Here is a 27,514-nt window from a genome sequence, read left to right on the forward strand (position 1 = left end):
TATTTTACAATTAAACACAGGCTAATTGAAATAGTGATTTGTTGTCGTTTCAAACGTCAGAAGATTTCGGTGAAGGAGCGTTTACGTTTCATTGGCTGATACGACTGTCTGTCATCTTTTCCTCTCCTCTTATTGGTGGATTTAGTCCTCACACGCTCTCATCGGAAAAACGAAACACCTCATCATGCGTGTGCTGTTATGTACATACACTCAATTATAGCGGAGCTGCTGAATGAGACTGATGGACAATTCCTCACAATATTAAGCAACGACGATACTGTTCGAGATTTTAGTCACTGCTACAAGTTTGCATCGTTTCTTTGCCATGGAGCCGGAGGAGAAAAATCCAGAGTCCAAATATGGTGAGATGTTTTCATTTTTAAAGGGTTCCTCCTCTTGAGAAGTGGAAGGGATAGAAAACAATGACTAATACATGGGGCGTGGGTCTTGATGAAGAAGAATGCAGACTCCACCGGTGGTCGACCTAAAACCCATGCGCATAAATGAAAGCAGTGCATTAGATCGATCTATGCGGAATTGCGGATACTAGCAGAAAACAATAGGCGGTGCCATGTGTTGAAACACATGGTGTGTGTCATTACTCTCTAGATCACTGCGATCATCATATGTTTGTTTGTAAATGTAAACAGAACAGCTCCTTGCTTTTCTCATTCCGTTACTATTACACCAATTAAATTGAGCTGACAGTGTTTTAATGAATGCTGCCATGAACTGCGCCTATTAAAGTATATCATAAGCATTGAATTGTGTTATAAATATCTGCATTATTCAGAGGCGTTGATGAACTTGCAAAAACTAGTGTGGGTTGACTAAATGTAAGATTTGTTAAGATAATTCAAAGAAGGCAAATATTATAGGCCTATTTATTATTATTATTATTAATATTATTAGTAGTAGTAGTGTTACCGTAGTTCTAGTTTACCTGTGTGGTATTTCCAATGAGACCATGGTAACCACAAGAAAACCGTGGATGACTCTCTCATTACCATGGATACATTTCCAGTATGTGTTTTCTATGAACGACTCTATGGTAGGTGTATTTGTTATGAGAGGTAATAGCCTACAAACACATTTAGAAACTAGTAGAAATAAAGTTAATTCCCCTCTCATTTGGCATGGGGGAGAGGGGAACAGTTTTGGGTGTAATGCATTACTAAGTAATTAATTACTGTAATTAAATTACTTTTTCATTGAAAAGTAAAGTAAGGGATTACTCTTAGTTTTTCAGTAATTTAATTACAGTTACTTCTGATGTAATTGCGTTAAATACTGTATAGACTATAGAACAATTCTATATAAAACTATAGTGAAATTTTTTTTTTTTTTTGTTGATTTTTTTCCCCTTTTTCTCCCAATTTGGAATGCCCAATCCCCAATGCGCTCTAAGTCCTTGTGGTCACATAGTGATTTGCCGCGGAGGATGAATCCCAGTTGCCTCTACGTCTGAGAAAGTCAACTCACGCATCTTATCATGTGGCTTGCTGAGCATGTTGCCACGGAGACATAGCGCGTGTGGAGGCTTCACGGCATCCACTGCGGCAACCACGCTCAACTCACCACGCGCCCCACCGAGAACAAACCACATTATAGCGACCACGAGGAGGTTACCCCATGTGACTCTACCCTCCCTAGCAACTGGGCCAATTTGGTTACTTAGGAGACCTGGCTGGAGTCACTCAGCACGCCCTGGGATTCTAGCGAACTCTAGGGGTGGTAGCCAGCGTATTTTACCACTGAGCTACCCAGGCCCCCAAAAATAGTGAATTTAAAATCGAAATTTAACGTCTAATGTTAAACTGTATGTTTTCTAATTTAACGCTGCCCCCTTAAATTCTTTGGCCAGTTCATGAATAATTTATTTGATTTGATATGATTCATTTGAAAGAATTAAAAGAACAATTTCACGCCTATCCTTGTATTTTTCATCTGGTCAAGGTTGATAAGGGTTTTAGAAAGTAATTAGTAATAAGTAGTGCAGTTACTTTTCAGACAGAGTAATTAGTACAGTAACCTAATTACACTGTAGAAGATGTAATTAGTAGTTAGTAATTAATTACTTTTTTTTTTTTAGAGTAACTTACCCAACACTGGAAGGGACCCAACCATAAAAATGTTGTTCCAGGCCCTGTTATTGTTACTACAGTTAGTGTTAAAATAGTAAAACCAAAGTACGTGTTTGCGAGGGCATTAAGACTAGGGATGGGTGATACCACTTATTTTCTTTTCGATCCGATACCAATAATTTCAAGTCCAGTATCGTCGATACCGGTACCAATACTGATACTCCTATTAAATTTCTTTTTTTTGCGATTTCTTTGGATGAAATGGGTAATTTAAAATATTATTTTGTCATAATTCAAGTCATTATCATTTTGTTTGTGTTTTTTTTTTTACATTTGTGAGCCTAACTAGAAAATTATTAGACTTCTGTTTTGTTTACCCTTACAAAAGTTAACCATAGGTTCACTACAGTAACTATAGCTTAACCATGGAATTTAGTTAAACAATAGTTACCACACAATTAACCATGATTACTACTACAATATTACTTTAGTAAAACCATGGTTACCTATTTTTATAATTATTTATTAACAACAATTACACAAACTCATTATAAGAAATGTCCCCTTTAGATATGTTGTTATTTTAGGGTGAGTTTACTCCAGAAGCTGTTTCTCTGATTTTCTGTCATTACCTCTACAAGGCACTGAACCCTCTTGTTTGAACAAGTATTGTGGCGGCGCAAGCGCTTGTCTGCTTGTGTCTTTCAGCATACATGTTAAGATTAGTGGAAGAAGAAATAGTTCCCATCCTGCACAAGTATTTGCTAATATGGCCTAATCCTTTTTATTTCACTTTGAAGCTTATCATTATTGTTCATGTTCATGGTAACCAAATAATATCCCTAGTTTAAATATTATTATTATTTTTTTTAATCGCTATTTTTGTGTGATGATCTGTATTTTTGATACAACATCAGTATCGGAAGTATCGATACATTAGGATTGATCCGCCCATCCCTAATTAAGACTCCTAAACGGCAACATTTTTTGTCCTTTTCTTAGTCATTTTAATTAAAGGAATATTTCGGATTCAATACAAGTTAAGCTCAGTCAACAGCGTTTGTGGTATAATATTGATTACCACTTAGAACACATTTACTTGTCCTCACTTTTCTTTAAAAAAAAAAAAAAAAGAGTTACAGTGAGGCACAATGGAGGTGAATGGGGCCAATCCATAAACTTTAAAATACTCACTTCAAAAGTATAGTCACATGACATAAACACTATGCGTCTTAACTTGATTTTAATGTGATAAAATCAATAATTAACCTTTTTTTGTGTAAAGTTATAACCAATTTTACAACTTCGTTGCCATGACGCCGTAATGCCTTAACCCTAAAACAGCTGTGAAAACTATGATTTACAGCTCAAATAATAAACACATTTTAACAAAATAATTCATGTAAGTACTTTCATAAAATTTTAAGCTTCATATTTCTGCCTTTTAACCCTCTAAAAATTGGCCCCATTCACTTGTAAGTACCTCACTGTAACCTCGATTTTTGCTTGTTTTTAAATAAAGGAGGGACAAGTCGAAATAATTATTTTGTGATAATCAACATTATGCCACAAATCCATTGAGCTCAACTTGAAATGAACCCGGAATATTCCTACAAGAAAGCCTGTAAAGTAAACACACTTGAACAAGACATTTATCATTCAGACTTGTTAGAACTCATGTTTCTAGAGATGTTTTTGAAGTCCAGCTGAATTCTTGAACTTTTGTTAAAGGTTTTTTAAATTCTGCTTTTGGGTTTTCTCATGACAGTGCAGATTTGGTTGGTTTGCTGAGAACAAGATGTAACATGATTTTCAGGACTCTCACATTCTCACAAATGACTAATTGTCATCTTCCTTTTGCACTGTAAACTAGTTTTCAATTAAAGAACACCAGAGGTCCTTATAGTAAATCTCTGACTAGTGCTGTGTTTGGAATAGCATACTACATACTAATCTTATTAAATAGTTAATAGTAAGTGTAGAATATGGTAGTGTGCTTTTCCGAACTCAGCAAGTGCCTCCTCAAGCAACATGATCACACGTGAAGTCAGCGTGATGTTTCCGATAGTTTCGGTACCCTAGGATTGGCGACTGTATGCTGACGCGCTGACACGCAGCATTCTTATCAGACATGTTTGCAGTGGTTTCAGTGTGTTTAAATTTCCACCTGGCGTGATTGGCATGGCATTGCATCAGCTGTGTGGGAGACTAGGGTTCAAAGCCAGGCAGTAACCACGTTTGAATAATCACTGATGAGCATGATTCGGAGGTTTCACTTTTCCCTCTAACATGAATTTTTTACGCCACTAATGCTTAAGGTAAGGTTTGGGTTTGGGTTGGGGGATAGAATCTGTAAATATATGCTTTTCTCTGCGTTGTATAACGTCATGTAAAGCTGAAAACAACTTGCTTCACTACTAGCTTTTGGCGACCTCTCCTGGACATAAATGGAGCTCACACATGCCCATATGCCCTACAGCACTTACCGCTTTGTCCACTGGGGGGAGGCAGTGTTTCGAAATTTCGGTCAACGTATACCAATATTGACAAAATAAAAGTCGGTCTACTCTTTCTGATTTCACTGTGAGATTAGGCTGCCTCAAGATGTCTGTGTAAACACTAACTGTCTATAGGGCTGGTTCATGAATGACAATAATAAATTTTTCTCTAGTTGCCTAGCAGTCGCACAACATTGCAAACCCCTGATAACTACAGTACAGAGGCATCTCAAATATCACTGCCCCTATTGTGTCTGGAGATCACGTGACTTGTGAAAAAGGTCAGTTTGAAACGGGCCAAAGTGTGTGATTGGAATCAAGCTTGAAAATAAATGCACAATCAGTGGAACAGACAGAGCAAAGTGATAACACAGAAACATGCTTTTCCACATAAACAGCAGCTGTGCACTACAGATTGCCTGTATTAAAACAGCGCTGAGAAGCTCAAGCTGATTGCTTGATTTGTAATTTTCCCCCAGATACCCTGCTGCCTTTGATCACTACCTTTAACTGCACAGTTGTCACTTGATCTTACTTGCATGGACGAGTTTATTTGGTAGAAAGTGGTACATTGTGCCTGACATCTGCTGTTTCTGCATTGACCAGGATGCAGAAAAACAGTAACCTGGATTTTGTTTCATTGAACTGCATGTAAAGAGAAATGGACAGCAGTTTTCCCCATTGACATCAACAACTGACATGTCACAATAAATCAATGTGTGCACTGCAGTCGGAATTTACCAAAATGCAAGCTCTTGGATTGAATTGAATTGGAATTAAATTTAATGATGCTGCATTGGCGTCATCGCAACATAAACAGAAATTTAACTAAGTGCACCTTTAATAAAATTCATGTGCCTATAAATTTATATTTTACTGCATCTTATATCATTCTAACTTATATCTATATGTATGACATATAGGGTAAGTGTACCCTTTAATCCCACCAAAATCTGTTTTCAGACATTTTAGATTTATATTTCATTAGTTGTGGGGAAATAAATCAATACAATTAAAAAATGTTATTTAAAAGGTATTATAAGTCAATATCTACAATTTTGTAAATAAAAAATACAATTATACAGTATCATGAAATATGTTAAAAGTCTGAAATTGGCTTTAATGGTACATGCAGGGCCGTATTAACGCACGGATTTACCAGGGCTTAAGCCCCGGGGCCCGCGGCAGCGGGGGGGGCCCCGAACTCTTGGTGGGGGTAGGGCCCAGTCGCGGCATCCTCCACCATATTCTCCCCCGTCGACGTACGACAAGGCGTGTATGAAAACATATTCAGCGGGAGACGCTGATGTAAACACAGAGAAGGTGTGCAACGGTTAAATCCGTCCCTATAGCACATGGTGATTGAGTAAATATATATAAAAAATATGATGAATGAAAACACATTCACTAAGAAATTATGAATAATTATAATACACTTACACAGCACAAAGGATCACTATTAAACAATGAAGAATTTAAGGTTATTTGGTTTACACAGCAAGAAGAAACATTACTGTGGCTGCGAGAGCACGAGAGAACTGCTGAAAATATAAAAATAGTTGATAAATCTATGTGAAAGTAACTTTATATACACTATATTGCCAAAAGTATTCGCTCACCCATCCAAATAATTGAATTCAGGTGTTCCAATCACTTCCATGGCCACAGGTGTATAAAATGAAGCACCTAGGCATGCAGACTGCTTCTACAAACATTTGTGAAAGAATGGGCCGCTCTCAGGAGCTCAGTGAATTCCAGCGTGGTACTGTGATAGTATGCCACCTGTGCAACAAGTCCAGTCATGAAATTTCCTCGCTACTAAATATTCCACAGTCAACTGTCAGTGGTATTATAACAAAGTGGAAGCGATTGGGAATGACAGCAACTCAGCCACGAAGTGGTAGGCCACATAAAATGACAGAGCGGGGTCTGCGGATGCTGAGGCGCATAGTGCACAGAGGTCACCAACTTTTTGCATAGTCAATCGCTACAGACCTCCAAAGTTCATGTGGCCTTCAGATTAGCTCAAGAACAGTGCATAGAGAGCTTCATGGAATGGGTTTCCATGGCCGAGCAGCTGCATCCAAGCCATACATCACCAAGTGCAATGCAAAGCGTCGGATGCAGTGGTATAAAGCACGCCGCCACTGGACTCTAGAACAGTGGAGACGCGTTCTCTGGAGTGACGAATCACGCTTCTCCATCTGGCAATCTGATGGACGAGTCTGGGTTTGGCGGTTGCCAGGAGAACGGTACTTGTCTGACTGCATTGTGCCAACTGTGATGTTTGGTGGAGGGGGGATTATGGTGTGGGGTTGTTTTTCAGGAGCTGGGCTTGGCCCTTTAGTTCCAGTGAAAGGAACTCTGAATGCTTCAGCATACCAAGATATTTTGGACAATTCCATGCTCCCAACTTTGTGGGAACAGTTTGGGGATGGCCCCTTCCTGTTCCAACATGACTGCGCACCAGTGCACAAAGCAAGGTCCATAAAGACATGGATGAGCGAGTTTGTTGTGGAAGAACTTGACTGGCCTGCACAGAGTCCTGACCTCAACCTGATAGAGCACCTTTGGGATGAATTAGAGCGAAGACTGCGAGCGAGGCCTTCTCGTCCAACATCAGTGTCTGACCTCACAAATGCGCTTCTGGAAGAATGGTCAAAAATTCCCATAAACACACTCATAAACCTTGTGGAAAGCCTTCCCAGAAGAGTTGAAGCTGTTATAGCTGCAAAGGCTGGGCCGACGTCATATTAAACCCTATGGATTAAGAATGGGATGTCACTTAAGTTCATATGCGTCTAAAGGCAGATGAGCGAATACTTTTGGCAATATAGTGTATGTCCACAACAAGAACATTCAGGCTTTTTCATTTTAAAAGACTAATAGCTTGATTTGAAATAATAAAAAAGCTTTACTATTAATTTGCGTAAATTATAAGCTTAATATAACTTAATACTATTAGAAATTAAAAAACGATTGACTAATTAAAACGTGAGCAATTGGAAAATGTGTAGATGCACTAATAATACTTATTTGTTCTTTCTTTCTATCAATATGACACACAATAAAAAGGTATTTGTTGTGCCAGTGTGCTTTTATTAAACTTCATGTGAAATACATTCACACTTTTCATGAATATTTGGACGTTTTTTTATATGTTAAAATTATGATCGATCATTATTGATTTGCATTGTATTAATCTTTTTTACTTGTAATTATTTTAGGTTTATTTTTTCATTTTATGGCCAGCGTGGGAAAAAATATGTGCCGAAAAGATATTTCTCGCAATTAAATAATTATCATAAACAGCGAATTTTGTGGATTTTTAAAATTGTTTCTTTGTATTGCACTTTAAATTGGAGTGAGAGATACAGGGGGAGTGACTGCCACTTTGCTCACAGCTGATTGGTCCAGGATCTGTATGAGCTCTCTGATTGGGAACATACCAGAGATTATTTAGCAGAGACCCCCAAACCCAAACAATGCATTACAAACAGTGTAAGCCCATAGGTGTTCTAATTAAGCCCAAATGAAATGAAAATGTATTATTATTCTATTTTTTCTTCTTTTTATTAGCTTCAGGGAAATCATGAATGACATTTGACATTTAAAACAACAACAACAAAATCATTCTTTAACATTCATTTTGTTCAAATACATGTTAACATATAGCTCCAGACTGTATTATGTCACCATCATTCAATGTGTTCACTTCTGTGTGTCATAATCCACCAGAAATAACCTTGATTAATGGCTCTTGGTATGAATTGGATCGAAATAAATGTAAGAAAATTCATTTACTTAAAAGAAAAAAAAATTCTTTTAAATCTCTCTAACCCCAGTATAATATGCAAATATACCATACATTTATAGTTAAGGAAGTACTTTTCAAGTGAAGAAGAGTAAAGTCGTATTACTGAGGAAGTAATATATGACTAGTTTCCTGTCTTGTTTCAAGCAGATGTCGGAAGTGGTGAGAAGCTTTACAGAAGGTAACTGTTAACAAATACTGAAACATTATTAAAAAGAATACTTAAAAGAAAGTCGGAGGAAGAGATGGGAAGGGGAGCACATGGAAAACAAGGTTTGGTCAATTTTCCCATCAATAAGGTATTTTCAGAGCATTTAATATTAATTATATTGTGAAGTTATTATGTTATATAAATTCAGAACCAATCAAACCATTTTAGAGAGGTATAGACTGATCTGTTGGTATTAACTCAACAAAATATTAAAAATAGATTTGATTACTTGCTTCATTACTTCCAGTGAATAACACTATGTAACACAATTTTTGTTCCTGGGTAGTAAGTGTTATTTCCTAATTGCTTTTGCCTCAAAAGGTGATATTTTGAAATGTACCTATTTCCAATGAGAAACAGTTTGTCAGAGCTCTAGATAAGGAGTCGGCAGCCTTCAAGTACCTTCAAGACTTCTTCCCTAAGCTGTCTGAGGCAAAGGTCAAAGCCGATGTCTTCATCGGACCACAGATAAAGAAGATACATTTCAAAATATCACTGTCCTGGTCACAAAAGCAAAGTTTGTGGGGAACAATAGCCATTTTCTATACTTTTGAGGCATAAGCAATTAGGAAATAAAACTTACTACCCAGAAGAAAAAAAAATGCATACTATAATTAGGTTGTTAAAGTGATTAATATATGCCGGTTTAGCACCATAGTAAAGAGCTTCAGTGAGAAATGCTGGACACTGTGGTTGTTTGGAGAACTCTCGAAAGCAAGGGTCATTAGGGAACTGTTTGTGGATCGCTTAGTACATCTGTCTGGTTCACTGATGAGTGCTCTAAATGGATGGCGACTCAATAAAGAAAACTGTAAATAGCACATAGACTGCACATTTCAAACCAATGCCTATGTGTTTACTAGTGTAGTGTTGCGTAGCCACAGCGTAACACAGAGGGGTGTGTATATACAGTATTTGTGTATACACACACACACACACAACATGATATATATATATATGTGTGTGTGTGTGTGTGTGTGTAGTGTGTGTTTGGGTAGTAATGGATTACATATTATCTGGACTATGTAATCAGATTACAAAACACGTATTTATAAGATTTTTTATGGATTATATGATTACATTTTTGATTACATTACAAATCAGCCAACTGCAATATCTAGTGCATAATTACTTATTATATTCCTAATTTCTCATGTACGTTCTCTATATTTGTATGAAATATAAATTACAATCAATACATTATAAAAAAAATAAAATAATAGTAATTATTCTATGTATCATTTAGCCATATGTGCATGTTACAAAATCTATACTCTGCAGTGAAAGCTTACAAGACAACCTACAAATACATACAGGACATTTTGTTTTTAAATGAATACACAACAAAATGCTTAGGTGTTTGTATTCGCAGCTTGCTTCAAAAATAAATGTAAATGCACTTTTGGATTTCAGCCATGACAACTCTCATAAAAATTTAGCATGTTAATGTGGGTATGAAATATAGAAAGGAGATTGGTCTTGGCAGACTAGATTTGCTATGCTGCTGCTGATGCAGAGCAAGTACTGAGACTTGCTACTGCTAAAAAATACACAGTCATACTGAGTTAATCTTGTCGACATGCTGCTGCTGCACAAATAGACATACAAACATTCCCAATGTAGCAGATCTAGACCAATGGAGCTGGGGTGGAGGTGGGTTTCAGAGAAAAACTCACAGAGCGCAGCGCTGAAACCAGCTTATCTGCAAAACTGAGCAATTTAAAAATTAGGCAAAGAGAGACGCAAATTGATTGGCTGCCCGATAACATGTCAGAGGACCGATCAGCACACACAATGCGAGCCGATTGGCTTAACATGTCACATGTGAGCGAGCTAATTGGCTAACAGATAACAAGTTCAAAGAACATATCATCTTGCACAACATAGAGTTTCATGGCTGAACTTGGGTCATTTGTAATAGTTTTGATATTTTTGATGTTGTTACAGTTTTATTTGTGTAATTTGTAAGGAATTTATAAGTAAAATTCAAAGTGCCATACTTGTATTCAAAGAGTTCAAATAAAAGTGGTTTCAAAGTTACAACCTGCTGTTATATGTTCATTGGACTTTTTCAAACACTTTTGAATGTAAGTACTGATGAAGAAAATAAAAGTTGAAACTATGAAACCTACTAAAAAGAGTAAAAATGAAACGTTGACTGGACGGAAATAAAGATGTTGGTATAATGAATTACATTTTGGAAAAAGACTGTAGAAACTATATATAAATATATATATATATATATATATATATATATATATATATATACATATATATACAGGTGCATCTCAATAAATTAGAATGTCGTGGAAAAGTTCATTTATTTCAGTAATTCAACTCAAATTGTGAAACTCGTGTATTAAATAAATTCAATGCACACAGACTGAAGTAGTTTAAGTCTTTGGTTCTTTTAATTGTGATGATTTTGGCTCACATTTAACAAAAACCCACCAATTCACTATCTCAAAAAATTAGAATACATCATAAGACCAATAAAAAAACATTTTTAGTGAACTGTTGGCCTTCTGGAAAGTATGTTCATTTACTGTATATGTACTCAATACTTGGTAGGGGCTCCTTTTGCTTTAATTACTGCCTCAATTCGGCGTGGCATGGAGGTGATCAGTTTGTGGCACTGCTGAGGTGGTATGGAAGCCCAGGTTTCTTTGACAGTGGCCTTCAGCTCATCTGCATTTTTTGGTCTCTTGTTTCTCATTTTCCTCTTGACAATACCCCATAGATTCTCTATGGGGTTCAGGTCTGGTGAGTTTGCTGGCCAGTCAAGCACACCAACACCATGGTCATTTAACCAACTTTTGGTGCTTTTGGCAGTGTGGGCAGGTGCCAAATCCTGCTGGAAAATGAAATCAGCATCTTTAAAAAGCTTGTTAGCAGAAGGAAGCATGAAGTGCTCCAAAATTTCTTGGTAAACGGGTGCAGTGACTTTGGTTTTCAAAAAACACAATGGACCAACACCAGCAGATGACATTGCACCCCAAATCATCACAGACTGTGGAAACTTAACACTGGACTTCAAGCAACTTGGGCTATGAGCTTCTCCACCCTTCCTCCAGACTCTAGGACCTTGGTTTCCAAATGAAATACAAAACTTGCTCTCATCTGAAAAGAGGACTTTGGAACACTGGGCAGCAGTCCAGTTCTTCTTCTCCTCAGCCCAGGTAAGACGCCTCTGACGTTGTCTGTGGTTCAGGAGTGGCTTAACAAGAGGAATACGACAACTGTAGCCAAATTCCTTGACATGTCTGTGTGTGGTGGCTCTTGATGCCTTGACCCCAGCCTCAGTCCATTCCTTGTGAAGTTCACCCAAATTCTTGAATCGATTTTGCTTGACAATCATAAGGCTGCGGTTCTCTCGGTTGGTTGTGCATCTTTTTCTTCCACACTTTTTCCTTCCACTCAACTTTCTGTTAACATGCTTGGATAAAGCACTCTGTGAACAGCCAGCTTCTTTGGCAATGAATGTTTGTGGCTTACCCTCGTTGTGAAGGGTGTCAATGATTGTCTTCTGGACAACTGTCAGATCAGCAGTCTTCCCCATGATTGTGTAGCCTAGTGAACCAAATTGAGAAACCATTTTGAAGGCTCAGGAAACCTTTGCAGGTGTTTTGAGCTGATTAGCTGATTGGCATGTCACCATATTCTAATTTTTTGAGATAGTGAATTGGTGGGTTTTTGTTAAATGTGAGCCAAAATCATCACAATTAAAAGAACCAAAGACTTAAACTACTTCAGTCTGTGTGCACTGAATTTATTTAATACACGAGTTTCACAATTTGAGTTGAATTACTGAAATAAATGAACTTTTCCACGACATTCTAATTTATTGAGATGCACCTGTATATAAACGCAATTGTTAGCAGCTTGCAGTGGTGTACAGACATAAATCTTGATCAAATTAAAAGACCATACAAAATTGTTGTTTGAATGAAACAGATTAGTAAGGATAGTTACTACAATGGAAAAGTTACACTAAAAAAAGTTCCTGTAGTGGTAATCTTTGAAGAACAGGCTTTATGTTAGGCATTGGGGGTTTCATATCATTTACTTTATCCATCACAGGATGTGCTTCCTTCTGCCCAACCTGCTTCCCCAAATAGATACTGTGCCTTTGCCAAATTCACACTTGGCTGAGTTTAGTGAGTGAGGCATTGCACACATGACTGAAGACAACATGAACACTTTCCAAATGTTCAGACCAGTTAGTTGAAAATTCCACAACATCATCTAAATACTGTATGCCTAAAAGTTCTGGCCTCCAGCTAACACTCTTTTAACACTGACCATGTACACATTGGCGCTAAATATGGTTGTCACTCCTCTTTTGACTGCTTAGTCCCATTCTCTGCACACAGAGTACACTCCTGAAAAATGTAGACAATTGCATCTACCTGGTACATTAAATAATTTGCATATTTTGACAGTGTCTTTCCCCAACGTATTTGCTCATTCCAGCTCTGCGGTCTAGGGGAAACCCATATGTACAGTTGAGAGAGAACACAGTATTTAAAAACAGGGGCTTAAAAGGCATTAACAAAGCACGGTGCCTCTGTCAGTGGCGGTTTACTAACAATTGCCGGACGATAATATGTCTTTGGTAGATAACATTGGACAAAAATAGAACCAAACCGGTTGATATCCTGTTGGTATCCATGTTTCTTTTTTACAGCTGCGAGTCACCAGAATGAATGATATTTAGGGGATTCACTCCTGCATTTAAAGGGTTATTCCAGGTTCAATACAAGTTAAGCTCTATTGAAAGAATTTGTGTCATAATAGTGATTACCACTAGGGCTGTCGATTTAACGTGAATGATAGGTTTGTGTTCAATATGGAAATAAATATATTGCCTTCTAAAGCAACTTTTTGTCTTATCAATGCTTTACTTCTCTGCCACAATAATGTAATGCATTTTAATTATATGAATTATTTTGTATAAAATATATTATATTTATAATTATTTAAATGTATAACTATTTATAATTATTTAATCATTGTAAATTGTATCATTGTTATTTGAGGGGCTTTCTCGGCAAATATTAATATATGCGATTAATTACGATTAATTAATCGCCATATCATGTTATTAATTTGATTAAAAATTGTAGTCGATTAACAGCCCTAATTACCACAAAAGTTTATTTCAACTTGTCTCTCCTTTCCTTTAAAAAAAGCAAAAATCTTGGTTACAGTGAGGCACTTACAATAGAAGTGAATGGGGCCAATCTGTAAGTGTTAAAATACTGTTTCAAAAGTATAGCCACAAGACGTAAACAATATGCATGTTAACATGATTTTATTGTGATAAAATTGCTTACTAACCTTTTCTGTGTAAAGTTATATCCAATTTTACAACTAATTTGCCATGATGACATAATGGGCTTAATCCATCTCAAGTCAAGCAACATAGGTTGCTTGACCATTTTTAATTTTCCAATTTATTTTATTTTATTATTATTATTATTTGTATTTTCTTTTTTTTTTTTTCTTTTTTTGGAGTGATTACCTCTATGTATTGGTATTGCAGAACTATGTATATCTGTGTATTGGTATTTATTTTAATTTTACTTGGTTTAACCACGGCAGCCATCTTTGTGTCGTGACGCACAACAAATTTCAGTTATACAGATGTTTACAGAAACGTCAGTGTCTCAGCTCAGGATGGTCCTAGCTCCTTGGAACAAAAACTGATCTCTAGAGCACATTACAAGGTACATGTACACATCTAAACATTTTGCACATTCTTGTTCCTTAGACTTAGAACTTAAGTCCTAATGTAATGATCAAGATCGCTGAAAGTTCCACATTTAGGGTCAATTTATAATGGGAAGGATTTGAGTCTCAGTCCTAAAAAACATTTTTAGGGGTACCTAGGTGAGTATAGTGTGCATGCAAAACATTTCAGGTTTGAGACTTCTCTCTCTTTTTTTTAAGGGGATGAGAAAGTGCCATTTTTTTACATTTTCCTCACTTTCAGGTTGATTATCTCTGGTGGGGGACCGGATAGGAACCTGAAATTTTTTGTTTGAGTTTGAGATCCCACTGGTTACAGAGCTAGGGCTAGTAGAAATATGGGGAAAAGCCTACTTTATTCATGCTTTTTGAGAAATGAACAGATGTAATATAAGCATAACAAATAATAAAAATTAACAGTATTTTACATTCATTATTTTTATGATTGACATACCACAATTTCAAGCTTCATGTTTGATTAGAAGCTGACTCCTCACTCAGTCTCTCAGAAATGATGTGGGAGCGTCCAGTGGCAGTAGTCAACTTAGCAGGTGTCCATTTTCTGAAAACGTTGTTCATGGAAACCCACACTTGTCCTCAGTTGATATCCCTGGTCCACCTGGACCATAATGTTCTTGGTCCAGGTGGGTGGAAGGATTTTACAAAAACATCACTGTTTACCTCGCTGATGTCCTCAACCAAGCCTAACCACTACTGGTCATCATAGACACAAGTGACACAGTCATTATCTGTAGGATCAGGGGAACAGATTTCATACATGTTCTTCAAACTCTTGAGATGCAGATGTAAAGAAGCACCTGATAGTACTCTCTGATACCGCCTCAAAATGGTGACATTTTCTTGTACCTGGAATTCTCTCACACTTATCGAACCTGTCCTGGAGTTTCAGTTCATGAAGTTCAGTTACTTCCTCACTTTGAAGTAGATTTATGTAACCCCCTTAATCTTCTCATTGCAAAAGAGAAACATATCTTCAGGGGTGAGGATTTGACCCTCTGTTGTCCTCTGCAAACTGGCTTTTGTTGTTTCCTGCTTAGACATAAGCTATTGTATGTCAATCATAAACATAATTAATGTAAAATACTGTTTATTTTTATTACTTGTAATGCTTATATTACATCTGTTCATTTCTCAAAATGCATGAATAAAGTAGGCTTTTCCCCAGATTTGTACTAGCCCTAGCTCTGTAACCAGTGGAATCTTAAACTAAATTTTTTTATAGCAGAATGCTATCATAGAGGACTTACACTGGCGGCCAAAAGTTTGGAATAATGTACAGATTTTGCTGTTTCGGAAGGAAATTGGTACTTTAATTCACCAAAGTGGCATTCAACTGATCACAAAGTATAGTCCGGACATTACTGATGTAAAAAACAGCACCATCACTATTTGAAAAAAGTCATTTTTGATCAAATTTAGACATGCCCCATTTCCAGCAGCCATCACTCCAACACCTTATCCTTGAGTAATCATGCTAAATTGCTAATTTGGTACTAGAAAATCACTTGCCATTATATCAAACACAGCTGAAAGCTATTTGGTTCATTTAATGAAGCTTAACATTGTCTTTGTGTTTGTTTTAGAGTTGCCACAGTATGCAATAGACTGGCATGTCTTAAGGTCAATATTAGGTCAAAAATGGCAAAAAAGAAACAGCTTTCTCTAGAAACTCGTCAGTCAATCATTGTTTTGAGGAATGAAGGCTATACAATGCTTTAAATTGCCCCAAAAAACTGAACATTTCATACAAAGGTGTACACTACAGTCTTCAAAGACAAAGGACAACTGGCTCTAACAAGGACAGAAAGAGATGTGGAAGGCCAGATGTACAACTAAACAAGAGGATAAGTACATCAGAGTCTCTAGTTTGAGAAATAGATGCCTCACATGTCCTCAGCTGACAGCTTCATTGAATTCTACCCGCTCAACGCCAGTTTCATGTACAACAGTAAAGAAGACTCAGGGGTGCAGGCCTTATGGGAAGAATTGCAGAGAAAAAGCCACTTTTGAAACAGAAAAGCAAAAAGAAAATGTTAGAGTGGGCAAAGAAACACAGACATTGGACAACAGATAATTGGAAAAGAGTGTTATGGATCTTAACCCCATTGAGCTTTTGTGGGATCAGCTAGACTGTAAGGTGCGTGAGAAGTGCTCGACAAGACAGCCACATCTATGGAAGTGCTACAGGAAGTGTGGAGTGAAATGTCACCTGAGTATCTGGACAAATTGACAGCTAGAATGCCAAGGATCTGCAAAACTGTCATTGCTGCTCATGGAGGATTTTTTGATGAGAACTCTTTGAAGCAGTTTAAGAAGTTCTGAATTTTTTTTTTCAAATTGTAATAGTAATTTTTCACATTATTAATGTCCTGACTATACATTGTGATCAGTTGAATGCCACTTTGGTGAATAAAAGTACCAATTTCTTTCCATAAGAGCAAAATCTGTACATTATTCCAAACTTTTGGCCGCCAGTGTATATCTGTGAAAACTTCAGGTTCCTATCCGGTCCCCCACCAGAGGTAGTCAACCCGAAAGTTGAGGGGAAATGTTAAAAAAATTCACTTTCTCTCCCCCTTAAAAAAAAAAAAGAGAAGTCTCAAACCTGAAATGTTCTTAATGCACACTATACTCACCTATGTACCCCCTAAACAATTTTTTTAGGACTGAGACTCGAACCCTTCCCATTATAAATTGACCCTAAATGTGGAACTTTCAGATATCTTGATCATTACATTAGGACTTAAGTTCTAAGTCTAAGGAACAAGAATGTGCAAAATGTTTAGATGTGTACATGTACCTTGTAATGTGCTCTAGAGATCAGTTTTTGTTCCAAGGAGCTAGGACCTTCCTGAGCTGAGACAATGAAGTTTCCGTAAACATCTGTATAACCTAAATTTGGTATGCGCTATGACACAAAGATGGCCGCCGTGGTTAAACCAAGTAAAATAAAAATAAAAAACTGGTGGTTTTGAAATACCAATACATAGAGTTAAACACTCAAAAATGGTCAGGCAACCAACTTTACAATTATTGGACCACTTCAGATGGACTAACCCAATGGCGTAAACCCTTTAATCCCTGTAACTTTACAGCTTGAATAATACATGCGTTTTAACAGAAGAATTAATGTAAGAAAATTATAAGCTTAAAATTTCTGCCTTAAAACTCTCCAAACTTTGGCCCCATTCACTTCCATTGTAAGTGCCTTACTGTAACCTCAATTTTGCGGTAATCAACATTATGCCACAAATCCTGTCAATTGAGCTTTACACAGATTGAACACGGAATATTACTTTAAATGCGGTCATCAGTCCGAAAGCTTTGCAGGATGTATGTGGGCATATCCACCTTGTGTTTTCTATGAGGAAATGGGAAAGAATCAGTTTGTTGAATTGAGTAAACATTTCAGTGATCATTGGAAATGATTCATTAGTATTAGTATTCATTAGTAATATTTCTAACAGGTGTCCGACTGGGGCAGCTAAACTATGCCCTCTAAAATCTGCCACTTGATTTTGCATGATGGCCTCCTCATCACAACAGAAGCCAACCCACACGTGTGGTTTAAAAAAAACAAGGCAACATATTTGAGAGATAGGGCAGCAGAGGAAAAAAACAACATGTGCTCACACACACACACACACATACTCGCTGACAAAAACTGATGACTAAAAATGAAGTATTTAATTTTGTTTCCTGAACATGCATGCAATTTACAGTTCTTCTTAGAATAAATACAAATTTTTGATGTCGTTACAGGTGAGCCAAGGAAATTTGACCCCACATTTAAAGGTCCAATTTATAACAGGTGAGACAGAACCTTTATAAGACCAGTCATTTGTAACATTCATAAACCATTGCCACAATTTAAACTCTTCAGAACCAGATAAATGTAATTCCATATATTTCCAAGGCAAGATTTGTGCTGTAGAACTGAATCTGTCTGCTTTTCTCGGTGAACAGGGGCTGCACAGATGTTCTCTGTTGTGTCTTGTTCATCTTGGCCTTGCTGGGCTACTTTGCAGTTGGGATTCTGGGTAAGTTTGAGCTTTTCCTTTTTCACATTTCTATGTACAATGCTACTATGTGTAGATGTGCTGAAATTACCAGGTGTGCTTAGAGGGGATGTATATTTATTCCACAGCATGGTCTCAGGGTGACCCCCGTAAGGTGATTTACCCGACAGACAGTAAGGGTCAGTTTTGTGGGCAGGCCGGCACTCCTCTTGAGTGAGTAAAGCCACATTATCCCTTTACAAACTTGCCTAGGCATGTTTCCATTGACAGACATTTAATGCAGTTCTGTGGTTTGTATATTGTGAAATGCATACTTACTGAGACATATCTCAGACATGTCTGTTGTCTCTGTCATAATCTGTCTGAATAATCAGGAAAAAGCCTCTGCTGTTCTACTTCAACATCTTGAAGTGTGCCAGTCCTCTGGTCCTGCTAGAGTTTCAGTGCCCTACCACTCAGGTTTGACTGAAACACATATAGGATTGTTATAGTAAATGAAAGACCCCAGTATAATCAAAATTGGTGTTTTGTGGCTTTTAGTTCACGTCTGTCAGTTTTGGGATCATCTATGTGCTTACGCACTCCTAAATTTGACCAAATGTAATATACTTAATACACTTTTTGGCCCCACTTTATATTAGGTGTCTTAAACTACTATGTACTAACATTAAAATACATACAATACAATGTATTTATTTCAAAACTACATGTAGTTCTGCAAAAATCAGACAACATTCACATTTACTGCTAATGTAGTTGAGGTATGTGTAGGTCTAGGGGTAGGGTTAAATGGATAGTTCACCCAAAAATGAACCATCATTAACTCACCCTCATGCCATCCCAGATATGTATGTCTTCCTTTCTTCAGTAAAACACAAACAAATATTTTTAGAAGTCAGTAGGTTCATACAATGCAAGTGAATTGTGATCAGACCTTTGTAGCTCCAAAAATCACATAAAGGAAACATAAAAGTAATCCATATGACTGCAGTGTTTAAATCCATATCTTCAGAAGCGATATAATAGGTGTGGGTGAGAAACAGAAAAATATTTAAGTCCTTTTTTACCCTAAATCTCCATTTTAACTTTTACTTTCAGATATAAAAGTGAAAGTAGAGATTTATAGTAAAAAAAAAAAAAAAAAGACTTACATTTTGATCTGTTTCTCTTCTGAAGATATGGATTTAACCACTGGAGTCTTATGGATTACTTGTATATTTCCATTATGTGATTTTTGGAGCTACAAAGGTCTGATCACACCTGCATTGTGTGGACCTACAGAGCTGAGATATTCTTCTAAAATTCTTTATTTGTGTTCTGCTGAAGAAAGAAAGTCATACACATCTGGGATGCATGAGGGTGAGTAAATGATGAGAGAAATTTCATTTTTGGGTGAACTATCCCTTTAACAGTGTAACTACAGATGTCATTAAATGTAGGCACTTTTAATGTAAGTATAATGCAACAACATGTATGTACATAATAAGAACATTGTATCAAACGCTTAAGTACATAGTAGTTAAAGGCACCCAGTATAAAGCGGGTCCCACTTTTCAAATTCACTTTTCAAGAAAATAGACCATACATACTGATGACTCTTCCTGCATTTATGGGCGAACTCCATATTTTTGTCCAATAAATTACTCTCTAGAATGTGAATGTCCCCCATTAATACCGCCTGCCTCTGAGTAGCAAAAGAACGTATCAAATCACAGTTCATTGCTGTGGTGTAAAATAAAGGCTATTGGCTATTTAACAAATAGAGGCGAGCCCTTTGGTATTTGCTATGTTTTGGTATGCACTAACTTCCTGTTTCGAAAGGAAATACGTCAACACAGGAAAGAAAACTTATCAAGCCATTTAATGGGGTCCTTACGATTTTTGGTTCAAATGGTATTTTTTCTGTATTATGCATTTAGTAGTACCATGTAATTACACTTTTTGTCACAGACATGTCACAGCCTTGTTCATTTTGGCAGATCTGTGTGGAGAGCTGTCCCAATAAGTTCATGACTTTAGTGAAGGCTACAAGAAATAAAAATGATATGGAATACTACAAACAATTCTGCAAAGAGGGATTTGACATCACCAAAGTAAGTTCTGGAGAGGAAGAAAAGGCATCACATCACAGAGATATTTTCAAAATACAGAACACTCAATTATCGGATCATTGAGAAGCATTTACAGTTAATCTGAGAGGTGTTATTCAGGTTTGTTTGAAGTTATTGCTATGGTATGGTCATGGTAGTACAGCGGTTTAGAGTTTGGGTTAGCAACCCAGAAATACAGTAGGTAACTTACTTAATCCTAATCGCTTCAGGGAGACTGTTCATGTAATAAAATATGCTGTACTTCTCTTTTCCAGAAAGCTCCTGAAATCCTGAAGGATGGCTTGTGCCCTTCAATAATCACACCCAGCAAGCCTTGTAAGACATTATGTATTTCTAAATACTAGTGTTGGGATCGAGTCCACCTTAGTCGAGTCCGAGTCAAGTCTGAGTCTTTAAACAATCGAGTCCGTGTCGAGTCCGAGTCCAAAAGTGGATGAGTCGGACTCGAGACCGAGTCCATAACAGGCCAAGTCCGAGTCCGAGTCCGAATGAATCTGTTTAAGAATCTGAATTAAAATTGTAACCTTCATAACTAAGAAAAACAATTTGTCATTATAAATGCAAAAAACAAGTGGTTTCAGAATGAAAGCATATGCTTTAGGTGTATGAAGACAAAACTGTCCTTCAACACACTTCTTATTGCGTTCTGTTGACATGTCAATTATTTGTTGCTTTAATTATTTAAGCTGCGTTAGTCATTACAACCAGAGTTATTATTATTTAGAATTATAATTTAGTTTTTATTTCTACTTCATTTTCAATTTGTCCATTCAATTTAGATTAGATTTATCTAAAATTATGAGTGAAATACATTTAATGTAGTTGTAACAGATAAACGGGCAAGGAGGAGGTGGGAACCGGCAGAACAGTCAACGTAAAGGTTTAATGATATAAATGAACTTAAAACAACATAAAACATAAATGAACAGATTCACATGCAGCGCGGTCGCCTGCGTCTCTCTCTCGAACCGGTGTCTCCGGCTGCTCTTTATCTTGCTCTCCCGCTGATCAGCTGATTCAGCACCATCCTCCTCGTCACACTCCTCCCCCACCCGATTCAGGCCGGGGCACCACCGGTCTGTCCCCAGGCAGATGGCTGCTGCTGCTCCCCTGGCGGATGGCAGCGGCGAGGACTCTGCGACAGAGCATCTCCCTCCCAGGTTTCGGCACCACTGTAACAGTTAAAGGACGGGCAAGGAGGAGGCGGGAACCGGCTGAACTGTCAACATAAAGGTTTAATGATATAAATGAACTTGTAACAACATAAAACATAAACGAACAGACACACATGTAGCGCGGCCATGTGCGTCTCTCTCTCTCTCAAACCGGCGTCTCCAGCTGCCCTTTATCTCACTCTCCCGCTGATCAGCTGATTCAGCGCCGGCTGTGCACCATTACGGCCCGGCCACGCCCTCCTCCTTGTCACAGTAATTAATTAAATACATTTGATGTGTTTAATACATTTAATAAATGGTAATATTAAAACATTTAATAATGCCCATAAAATTAAATACAACAACATAAAATAAAAACAGAAAAGATCAGATACCATTGAAAGAATATTTATATACTACAGTACTACACTTCACAATTTTCAGTCCTCTTGCTGTGTCCAGGTGTAGCCTACTTCCCTAAAGTCAAGATCAAATTTTTGGCAAACTCACCTTGGGCTGAAGTTTCATTCTTTTCACATTATATTTAGTATAGATAATAGGTGAATAGAGACTTTTCCTTTCACTTGTGTTCTTCATTGTATTTTCTGACTTTTTTGCCATTGAAACACAAGTGCCAGTTTTACAGGTAACACACAGAGGCTGTGATACAAATATGCGACAAACTGAGTTGGACAATTTCCATCATGGTCTATTTCATCCGTCATATTAGATAAAATTTCACTGATATGTAGTACATTTTATTTTGTCTCGATATAGTCAACATTTTCAGTTTGAAATGACTTTGCGTAATAAGCGTGAGTCTTATAAAACATGTTCTATTTAATCATTTGCAGAGTCGGGGAACATACTTTTTAAAGTGTACTTGCGTTATTGATATTTCTGGATGAGAGCGGCAGAGCACGTCTGGCGAATGGCAATCTCTTTCCCGCACACACATGCAGCACAGGCGCGCGGGCAAGAGAGTTAAAAAATACTTCGAAAGAGTGCGCGCTGCTGCTCTCAGCCAGAATAATCACACGTAAGGACATATACATGTGAAAACTGATGCACAGTATCAAATACACAAAAAAAGACAAATCGGGGACACTTTTTCAGGTCTGAAGAAGAGGACATTTCTCAGGAAAAAAGGACATATGGTTACCCTGTGTTGCGTTATTTTTTTGTTTGTTTGTTTGTTTTTCATTGCAGCCATGGACTCGGACAGACTCGTAAAAAAATCCCAAGTCCGAGAGGCTCGAGTCCGAGTCAAGTCCGAGTAAAAATGCATCCGAGTCCGTGACAATCCAAGACTTTAAAATTTGACTAGTGACTCGAACTCGAGTACCCCACCTCTACTAAATACATCTGTCTTACGTTGTATAAATGACTTAAACTACTATGATTTAACTTCAGTTGTCTACTTTGTTGCACATCAAGTTGCCTTATATTTTGGGTAATTTCTACCTTGTCTTTCAGTCACACGAAGATGCTTGCCTGCTCTAGAGACCTTGAAAGGTGGTGTAGTCATGATTGGCAATAAAACTACATTCACGGAAGATGGAGAAAATATAAATGCTACAGATCTGCTTGAAGCCTCAAAGTTAGTGAAATTATATATTTGTATGTTGTGTTGTGTTTTGTGTTACATGTCATGTTAATAATTTTGCATGTTGTTGGGCCTATGCAGTTCATGGTAATATTAAAGGAATTGTGAATATTCTCTCATCATTTCCTCACACTCATGCCATCCCAGATGTGTATGACTTTCTTTCTTCTGCAGAACACAAATTATGATTTTTAGAAGAATATCTAAGCCTTGCAGGTCCATACGATGCAAGTGAATGGTGACCAACACTTTGAAGCTCCAGAATGCACATAAAGGCAGCATAAAAGTAATCCATAACACTCCAGTGGTTTAATCAATGTTTTCTGAAGTGATCCAATCGGTTTTGCATGAGAACATATCAAAATGTAACTCCTTTTTTACTGTAATTTTGCCATTGCAGTCTCTTGGCACGATCATGATTTCAAGCTTGATTACACTTCCTAGTGGTTGATGCATGCACAGACCGCTAGATGGCACTATAGGAAGTGTAATCGAGCTTGAACTCGTGATCGCCTAAGAGACAGCTGATGTCAAGATTTACAGTATGTGAAAAAGGAATTACTCTACCGTTCAAAAGTTTGGGGTCACTTGCCTGAAATGTTTCTCATGATCTTAAAAACATTTTGATCTGAAGGCATATGCTTACATTTTTGAAATTAGTTTTGTAGACAAAAATATAATTGTGCCACCGTATTAATTGATTTAATTACAAAGCTAAAATTTTATAAAAAATAAATAAAAAAAAGTTTTTGAAATTGATGACTTGGACAGAATAATTAAGAAAAGCTGCCAATAAGTGCCCAACATAGATGGGAACTCCTTCAATACTGTTTAAAAAGCATCCCAGGGTGATACCTCAAGAAGCTGGTTGTGAAAATGCCAAGAGTACATGTCTGCAAATTCTAGCCAAAGTGTGGCCATTTTGAAGATGCTAAAATATAACACAGTTTTGATTTATTTTGAATTTTTTTAGTCACAACATAATTCCCATAGTTCCATTTCTATTATTCCATTGTTGTGATGACTTTACTATTATTCTAAAATGAGAAAAAAAAATAAAGAATGAGTGACCCTAAACGTTTGAACGGTAGTGTATATTTTGGTCTGTTCTCATCCAAATTAGATTGGATTGCTTCGGAAGAAATTGATCAACCACTGGAGTCTTGTGGATTACTTTTATGCAGCATTTATGTGCTTTTTGAAGCTTCAAAGTTTTGGTCACCATTCACTGACATTGTATGGACCTACAGAGCTGAGATATTCTTCTAAATATCTTCCTTTTTGTTCAACAGATGAAATAAAGTTATGCACATCTGGAATGTCAAGAGGGTGAGTAAATGATGAGAGAACTTTTTTTTTTTTTTTTGGGTGAATTATTCCTTTAATATGTAAGGACATTTTTGTTTACTTTGTGCTTTAAACAATTATGGTAGTTTTTTGGGTCACCACTAGATAAACTCTGGTTCCTGAGGCAAAACCAGTTGAGAACCACTTTTAAGGTCATTGGAAGCCTGGTTTAATTTGATGCCACATAGTGTAGCTGAAATCATAAGGTTCATGATTATCATAAGTGTTTGTTTTACAGGAAATCCAATGTAGTGGTTGAGGCCCGGGCTGTAGCCATGAGGATCTTTGAGGACTATACACAGTCCTGGCATTGGATACTTCTGTAAGTGTGTGAGATTCTGGATTCATTTTCTATTTTCTCTGCAACAGCACACAGGAGTTACTGGTTAAAGTTGCTGCTCACTTTTTGTCTTCAGTAGCATGTCTTCATGTTTATGTACCATTTAGCTTTCCAGTATGGCAATCAGATTTAACATGAGTGACCTTTAGATTTCAATGAATTAGAAAAGCATTGATCAAATCTCTGTGTGGTTCTTTTCAGTGGTTTGGTGATCGCCATGCTGGTCAGCCTGATCTTTATTCTCCTCTTACGTTGTCTGGCTGGAGTTATGATCTGGGTTATGATCTTCATGGTTATCCTTGTCATTGGATACGGTAAGACTGTTGTATTCTGAAGCATTAAAGGGATAGTTCACCCAAAAATGATTTTGATTTACTCATGATGTTTATCTCCTGGTCTTCTGCAGGAATTTTCCATTGTTACATGCAGTATGCCAGTCTGAAAGGACTGGCTGGTTCTGATGTCACTATCAAGGATTTGGGTCTACAGACAGACTTCTCTGTATACTTACAGATTCAGCAGACCTGGCTTGCTTTCAGTGAGTGAGCATTACGTTAGGAACACGTGCAATTCATCAACACTTGAATTCTACCAGTTTTGCTCTAATGTGGCACTTAACTCTTTTTTTTAATCAGATTTCATTATCCCTCCTTTGTTTTCCTTTGCATTTTATTTGATTGTTTTCTGTCCTGTTTTGTCTGACGCAGTGATCATTCTGTGTATCGTGGAAGTGGTGATCATTCTCCTCCTCGTCTTCCTCAGAAAGAGGCTCCTCATTGCCATTGCTCTCATCAAAGAGGCCAGCAGGTCAGTCCACCTTCCAACTGTTGAAGAAACCTTGTGTTTTCTTACTGCTTCTTTGAGCACTCTGGTACCATTAGTCGTCAAACAGAAGCTTTATTCCTGCATGTGATTGATTAAGCAAGGCTTAAAGTCATGAAATAATAATGAGGCTAACATGGAGTGTTAGAAGGGAAGTCATAATAATCCCATCTATTTTTCAGAGCCATCGGTCATGTGATGTCATCATTGTTTTACCCCCTGCTGACCTTTGCCCTACTGTCTCTGGTCATCGCATACTGGGCCATCACCGCCATGTATCCTAAAGAAAATGAATGACATAATAACATATCATGACAAACAGACAAAGCACTTGATTATTTCTGAGTCTTTTGTCTCTAAAAACCATTGCTGCATGTGTTGCTGGTTATCTTGCACTGAGCTGCAGTAAACATCTAAACTACCATTACATCAAAAACAGTCTGTTTTAAGATGTGCTGGGAAAATGTTAAGATTACAGGTGATTCCTGTTACCATGACGCTAAAGTTGAGCTCTATTTTAGTGAAGTACTTGACTACTATTTAGATTTTTGTCAACTTCAAATGAGCCAGTGTACAGGATTTTTAATACTACAGAGTGTGCCTATTCCAGAGACACCTGCAACCCTGAGGTAAGTGCCCTTTTGTTCTGTATACTCAATATTAATTTTGTTGTGTCTCTTTATAAAAACACTTATGGTATTTGTTAGCTAACTTCAGTTGGCTCAGTCTGATCGCACTGTGAATTCGGCCACAGGTGGTCGAAAGTTCTGCTGCTGAAATCGATCTGTGTTTACCAATATTCGACCCACTGCCCCCAGTGGCCGAAGCTGGAAATGCTGTTGACCAGTTTCCGGGTGAAATATTCACAAGGTGGCGCCCAAAGCGAGTTGTATTTTTAGTTGTAAATGATGTAATACAGTCAACAGGAATGCATATTTTATTATCTCTACCTTCTAACCTCAACCCTAAACCTAACCGTCAATGGAGTAAAAATGAAATTTTAGAGCACAAATGCAACCTCCGAATTGCTCTCATCATTGTTTACAAGACTATAATTATTTCCAAGTTTCCATGAGACCAGAACCCATGTCTCAGAGGCGACGTACACACTACAGAGTTTTGGCATTTAAATGCGAGAGTGAATCCCATACATTTTCCTTCCGTGTGCGTACGGAATACAGTATATGCTCCTGCTATGCGATGATTGGCAAGTGATAGCAACGCTGCAGCATCTCGTGCCTGTGATCAACAAACATTCAAACATGCAATGCCAATACTTTAAACTGGTTTTTGTTAGCTACTTTTATTCACCAGGGAAGTGTTTTCATCCGGCAGTGTTTAGTTAGCTGCCATTGACAGAATCGCCATGTTTCGTTTATGCCCGTCTAAGCGACTGTTGTTATACAGTCCGCGCTCTCTCTGGCCTGTAATATACGGGTCACCCCAAGATTGCCAGAGTGAACATAATTACTTCATGGTTTCCTTGGGACCAGAACCCATGTCTTGGAGATTGTTCGTACAACGAGATATCGTCGTGCAACAGGGAAGGTTGAACATGAATTGATGCAAAAATGTCTGATGGGGTATGGCGCTTATAAGTATTTTGGCAGAATGGGGACCATTTCAGGGTACATGAACATTCGGAAGCAGCATGTCGATTTCCTGTGTTATCATCAAATTAAACAAAATATTAAACAGTCAAGCAAGGTGTCTAGGATGCATAGATCTTTTTGAAT

The 27,514-nt window shown here is 37.4% G+C and overlaps 1 protein-coding gene across 5 annotated transcripts in view; it reads left to right on the forward strand.

The window, feature by feature from the left end:
- Nucleotides 1-169: 169 nt before the first annotated feature.
- The window catches only part of LOC127449079 (choline transporter-like protein 2), a 175,955-nt gene continuing 148,610 nt past the window's right edge, over nucleotides 170-27,514 (forward strand). For 4 of the 5 annotated variants that reach the window (XR_007898658.1, XR_007898659.1, XM_051712230.1 and 1 more), the window contains exons 1-14: nucleotides 170-362; nucleotides 18,142-18,190; nucleotides 18,346-18,419; nucleotides 18,527-18,611; nucleotides 18,773-18,857; nucleotides 20,378-20,491; nucleotides 20,764-20,824; nucleotides 23,140-23,263; nucleotides 24,855-24,938; nucleotides 25,158-25,270; nucleotides 25,363-25,494; nucleotides 25,664-25,763; nucleotides 25,961-26,053; nucleotides 26,323-26,407. Coding sequence is in view for 3 of the 5 variants with exons in the window: in XM_051712230.1 (XP_051568190.1) it covers nucleotides 326-362; nucleotides 18,142-18,190; nucleotides 18,346-18,419; nucleotides 18,527-18,611; nucleotides 18,773-18,857; nucleotides 20,378-20,491; nucleotides 20,764-20,824; nucleotides 23,140-23,263; nucleotides 24,855-24,938; nucleotides 25,158-25,270; nucleotides 25,363-25,494; nucleotides 25,664-25,763; nucleotides 25,961-26,053; nucleotides 26,323-26,407 (1,236 nt within the window). In the remaining 2 variants the exon portion in view is untranslated. Of the gene's footprint in view, nucleotides 363-8,542; nucleotides 8,670-18,141; nucleotides 18,191-18,345; nucleotides 18,420-18,526; nucleotides 18,612-18,772; nucleotides 18,858-20,377; nucleotides 20,492-20,763; nucleotides 20,825-23,139; nucleotides 23,264-24,854; nucleotides 24,939-25,157; nucleotides 25,271-25,362; nucleotides 25,495-25,663; nucleotides 25,764-25,960; nucleotides 26,054-26,322; nucleotides 26,408-27,514 lie in introns of those variants that run through there. The other variant, XM_051712229.1, reaches the window with a different exon arrangement.

Source organism: Myxocyprinus asiaticus, chromosome 12 (assembly GCF_019703515.2).
Source record: "Myxocyprinus asiaticus isolate MX2 ecotype Aquarium Trade chromosome 12, UBuf_Myxa_2, whole genome shotgun sequence".
Lineage (NCBI taxonomy): Eukaryota > Metazoa > Chordata > Actinopteri > Cypriniformes > Catostomidae > Myxocyprinus > Myxocyprinus asiaticus.